Source organism: Anneissia japonica, unplaced genomic scaffold (assembly GCF_011630105.1).
Source record: "Anneissia japonica isolate Jap-2015-1 unplaced genomic scaffold, ASM1163010v1 scaffold287778_len1315358_cov176, whole genome shotgun sequence".
NCBI lineage: Eukaryota > Metazoa > Echinodermata > Crinoidea > Comatulida > Comatulidae > Anneissia > Anneissia japonica.
Window position 1 is genome coordinate 469660 of NW_022702824.1, and position 6000 is coordinate 475659.

At 34.3% G+C, this 6000-nt stretch overlaps 1 protein-coding gene across 2 annotated transcripts in view; it reads left to right on the top strand.

The window, feature by feature from the left end:
• LOC117104047 (transient receptor potential cation channel subfamily M member-like 2) overlaps nucleotides 1-6000 on the top strand; it is a 58441-nt gene that overhangs the window by 36858 nt on the left and 15583 nt on the right. For both annotated transcript variants that reach the window (XM_033244703.1, XM_033244704.1), the window contains exons 19-21: nucleotides 424-598; nucleotides 3309-3462; nucleotides 5849-6000. The exon at nucleotides 5849-6000 is cut by the window's right edge and continues 54 nt beyond it. In XM_033244703.1, coding sequence (XP_033100594.1) covers nucleotides 424-598; nucleotides 3309-3462; nucleotides 5849-6000 — 481 coding nt within the window. The remainder of the gene's footprint in view (nucleotides 1-423; nucleotides 599-3308; nucleotides 3463-5848) is intronic.

The window sequence follows — 6000 nt, forward strand, 5'->3', positions numbered from 1 at the left end:
ACTGTATTTTCATTGCAATCTTTATCACCATAATTATTATTATCATAAGTATCATTTTCTCCATCACTGCTATCTACATCACCATTTTCATATTTACCACAATTTCATCACAACCATCATTGTACGTTAATGTTAATAAAATTATTGATTATTATGTAAAGTAATAATTCTTCTAATAGATAGATTTGGCCTTCAGACATTTATTATCTATTTCTATATGTGTGTATTTGCTTAGACCAGGTTTGTAAACCCAAAAACTGTGCACACGGTCTTACAGAATTTTGTAATTAATGTTGGTCATAGTTGTACATAAAGTTGCATTATGCGTGAGACAACTGTAGTAATATTGTTTATATAAGATATTGCAGAAGATAATAAGATATTTGTTATTATTATCATCATTAGTATATGTCCTTTTCGTAGGTGGTGGATCTAGCATTCTTTATGTATATATTATTTGTGTTCCTGGTAGCTTACGGCGTCGCTTCCCAAGCCATTATGTTTCCGAACACAGATGGATTTATACCAGTGATCAAGGGAGTGTTCTTTCAATCATATTTCCAGATGTATGGAGAACTTTTTCTGGAAAACATCGAAGGTAATAATTTAGTTAATGGCATGTAGTTATTATAGGTTAATTTTTTTTCCATGTGACCAATACCATGCAGCTTTATATTTATTAAATATTTCTGATGAGAAATCACAATATATCTCGACTTATGATTGTTTTAGTATTATATTGATTATTGATGATTACCAGGTGTTTATTTGATGATGACACCACACTCATCAAACTAATAATAATTTTCAAAGCTCAAATTTATGCCACATGCTTGAATAACTGCCGCTCTCTAATAAGCGCTGCACCAAACCTGATTTTTTTTTTTTGCTAAGCACTGCCGTTGCGCTTATTTTAGAGTATTTACTGCCCTGTGTGTAATGAAACAGGGTTTCAAATACAAGGTATACAGTGTTAAAATGAATAAATAGCACAATGAAGACACAAGCATTTCTTTATAAACTTTATTTACAATGACGTAGGACCTATGATAGGCCTACTGAACTACGGGAATACATGAGATAGGTAACATGGGAAAGGGCATGGAAAGCACCACGCTAATATTTTTTTATAAGAGCTGCTCTCAAATAAGGACCGCTCTTGAATAAGCGCCACGCTTAGGCCCCCAAAAATTTAATAAGAGCTGCGGCGCTTATTTAAGCATTTACGGTAAGTTTAATTTTTGGGCATCAAGATGTACAAAATTCTGAACATTTATGCACCTCTGCGTCAATCATGGTAAAGATGACGTGGTCCGGTTTCAGCCCCCTTCCTTAAATCATGGGTATGCCACTGTGTATTTTGTGTGGGATCACATGAGACTTGAATTCGTTGACCGCATGTTGGAGAAAAGCAATGATATCATCAATAATCTTCTCCAAAAACTGGGTTTTATGTTCAAGTTGTCAGTTCTTAAGGCTTCCTGTTGTTCTATCCATTTCAGATACATATTGGCAATTTATCTGACTTACTGGGTTGCCTATTGTGATACTACCTTTCTTTCTGTAGATTTTTGAATCAAAATTGAAATATGTGGTATTAATCACCAATGATACTAGTTCCATGATGCCTTCAGCAGTGAGCTTGTTTCTATCCTTCAAGGTGGTATTTTCTTCTACCAGTAAGTTTTTAACAAACTTCAAGGCTTCACCAGTAGGTACTTGCCTTACTAATTCGAATTATTTAGATGGTGTTCAGTATTGTTACCCAATAACGGTTTTTAAAATGTTTGTAAGTAGTTTTTCATTCTTGTAATAAATGGTTCAATTGCTATCTACATGCACGATAGGCCTTTGGTAGGCAGCACAATCTGGGTGTTACTTCCACGGTTCAAAATGACTTATCCTTCTCATTCTAATTTCCATCCTTCCACCGTTGGTTCAAAATTTCCATCAATGAATGCTATAAGCTTTTGTGTAGAATTATATTTCAAGATTTTGTGATTTGCGGTGTCTGAAAGCAGGTCCATGGCATTTTCTTCATAATCTTTAGTGTCTAGGATAATGCAGTTCTTCCTTTATTGGATGGTAATATGGTAATTTCTTTATCTTTACTAGACCTATTAGGGTTGCATTCTGTTTCACTGTAAAATTTAGTAGAGTAGATGGTTTAGCAGATTGAAGTATTGTAGAAATCTTAACGCTGACCACATTCCCATCATGCAATAGCTAATTCAGATGCTACTATGATGTACGTTCTCTACTGTAAATTTATTATGGCTCATGTGTAACAAAGTTCAAACCTTTTTCTGAAATTTCTTACTCCTCTTTGGAAATAATTCTTTTGGATAACTGACGACCCACCTATGTTAATTTGTAGGCTTCCACTGTCTAACCATGATTTCTCATGCCAATGGTCGCTCCGGCATATCGCCTTCTCTTCCCACCATGTTACAAAGTTCCGCTGTCGCAATTTTGCTTGCCGGAATTGAGCTTTTCGGGCTTTATTCAAATGAATCCACACATTGTTGTTTTCACTTCCCGTAATTATCGATTTCTATTCCTAAGTCTTTCTCCTTCCTCTGTTTAAATTTGAAGCCAAATGGAATAAGAAACTTAATTCATTAAAAGTACATTGTAAAATACTCGAGTCAGAAAGTGATAAAAGCCCTGGGGTCTGTTTTAAGCTAGTGTCTAATAGTAATACACTTTGAACAGAAATTATTTTCTGTGGATGAAAAATTCAGACATCAGCTGTATGTAAATTATGTTCTCGGAATAATCCAACTACTTTCCATGTGCCGAACGGGTGTTCTGATGGGTCGTCAGATAAAAAAATAATAATAATTTGGCCACAACAGTGAGTTGAAATTTAAAAAAGAGTCCAGTGATGAAGGTAGTATATACGTTACATCAAATTCATAAGGTTTTTTTTTTATGAAGAATAAGGAAACCATTGAAATAATTATTAAAATATTGTTCCCCTCGCTTACCATCATGTTTGAGTAAAAGAATGTGAATGGAATTTGGGACAAATTTAATTAGCAGTTCACTGGTTGGTCCAAGTGGTGGGAGTGTCATTTATTTATTCATACATTCATTACAATACATAAAGCAACAATCATCTTCTATTTTTGTTGTTTTTTCTTTTGTGCTTTCCAAATCTTACAGATGTACACCTACCAAAGGATCTGTCGGAGACATTGAAGAACCATGGTTATAGCTGATTGATTGCACCATACAATGGAGAGGTCACACATTTTTTTAATTTCCAGTAAATGCAACATGAATTTTCTTTTTCTGCTTTCCAGGCGAGTCTGGTAGTTGCACCCCAATAACCGAAGGATCTGTCGGAGACATTGATGACCCCTGCCCTGAATTTTCATGGGTTGCTATCTGTTTATTAGCTGGATACATGTTGTTAAGCAATGTGTTACTGCTTAACCTACTTATTGCAATGTTTAGGTGAGATTAACATTTTTTTTTTTAAAGGTTTAATGCATGGCGAAGAAATAATATATATGTTGAAGCTTGCGGTACACCAAGTAAGTAGTTCTGAAAAGAACTGTTGTAGTTGAGAAAGTCTCGACGTTTCGATTGAGATGCTTCAATCGTCTTCAGGAGAATAATATCTGCAGACACTCCAAACAAATATTATTCTCCTGAAGACCATTGAAGCATCTCAATCGAAACGTCGAGACTTTCTCAACTACAACAGTTCTTTTCAGAACTACTTACATGGTGTACCGCAAGCTTCAACATATTATATTAACATTTTAATGTTTTTTATGTAAGCGTTCGTTTATGGGTGAATATGGTTTGGTAGAGTGTGTATGTATTTAATGGTGTAAGGGATCAATGAATGTCCATGGGTTGTCAGCCTATGCATGGAACAGTATTATATTGCTGTCTGGTTATGGGCGACCATTATCATTAATTTACACAAACATACATATGCATAAGCATCAGGCAGTGTATAGAGGGTGTTCAGGTATTTCTGATCAAAGGTCATTAAGCATTACAAAAACAAGATAAAATATTCCTTTTCAATAATTTTGAAAAAAATAAATACTGTAAAAATAAGCCAGGAATAAATATGTCAAATCCACCACCATGCCCATGATTGGATTGGTACTTTTCTTTTTTAAAAAAATTCTAAAAAATACGTTGATATGTCGAAAGAAAAAGTCCAAGATTTCAGCTTCAATTTCCAAGCAGTTTTTAATGACCTATTGAAATATAGGTACCACGTCGTCTTTTTTCATTCTGGTAATGACTCCTTTAACTTAGTACAGTTTTTACGAAGCTATATCATCTGGAATAACAAAGATAAAAAGTTGCAATTCGCAACATAGACTGATAATTGGGACCTATTTCAAGAAATACCATTCAAATTTGTTTAGCATATTTTATTAGAATGTTATCTGCCTCTAAAATTCCCCCGAAGCATTGTGTGAAAATAGATTTTTGCTTTACATGCTGCATATCTGGCCATTATCAGAACTGGTCCATGGCACCCGGATTTTGGAAAAAACCCGGGATATACATCCTGCTGGTTTGTTGAATAGCGAAGGGTTCTTAAATTATTTATTGCCACTGAAGCCCATGAGATGAAGTGAGTGATTGTAATGGGTTTCTTGTTTACATTCCAATGGCTATATGTTGCTGGCCAGGACTCTCTTGTTAACTCCCAATGGACTCTTAAAACCAATTAAAGTTAAGTTTATGGAGCTGCTAACAGCTCCCTCTCAACTACCAGATAGCTCACTCTCAACTACCAGACAGCTCACTATATGGACCATTTCTGCTAACGGGGACTTTTGCCTCATGATTCTTTTGAGTAATGAAGTTAAAATTAAATATGTGATGAATATGCTCATACTACTTCATGTATAAAAGTATGCAAGGTATATAGACCAATAATGAAGGTATGATGGGGTGCTGAACATGGTTTCAGGACCATTGACCCTAAAACTACCTCCTACTTTGACCAACCGGATGACACTGTGGACACTTAAAAAAATGTTGTAGAGCTGGTTTGTAAAAGTTGTGTTTTAAGCTGACAGAAAAAAGTTTTGACGAAAAACTGGGTAACATTTTTTATGAGATATTTGAATATTTGAAAACTGGGGGAAAAAGGGGTGTAACCACCCATTTTAAAACCCTTTTCCCCCAGTTTTTAAATATTCAAAAATCTCATAAAAAATGTTACCCAGTTTTTCGTCAAAACTTTTTTCTGTCAAAGGAAAATCAGTTCTACAACATACCAACATTTTTTCCCTTTGAAGCCTGACTTTAATATTAATTATGAAATTTATACCACTAGTATACAGATACACATCACTCAAGTAGAAAGTTTAAACTTTGTTTTTCAACTTTTTATGTGTGGACTGATTTTTAAAAAAAATAGACACCTGTTCTCAGATTCTAATACATTATAGATATCAGGTAAAAGTTCAAATCACAATATATTGCTTAAAAAGTATTAAAAACACTGATTTTAAAAGATCCCACTTTATTGCATGTTAGAATCCCTTTCTTTTTAGTTCTTTCTCTAAATGATTTTGTATGTTTATTATACATTTGTTTGAATGGTCCTCCTGATAGGCATGTATATTTGTGTGTTTTTTTTGTTGTTTTTTTTTGCATTGTTATAGTGGTTCTATATACTAGGGCACTGGTTAGGCATTCCTAAATATTGCATGATTTGCTGGATGTTTCTTTTGTCAATTATTTTTGTGCGCACTATGGTTGTTTCAGTGTTTCTCAATTTTATGATGTCAAAAATACATTATTAATCTAAGCATGATACGAATTGTTCTGATGACATTTGGTTATTCTTTGTTTACAGTTACACCTTCTCTGTAGTGCAGGACAATTCTGACTATTACTGGAAGAAACAACGTCTTAAGATTGTCTCCGAGTATTTTAGTAGACCTCTTCTGGCACCTCCACTTATTGCTGTGGCTCACATGTACATCTTCGTTACCTACATTCTTAGGA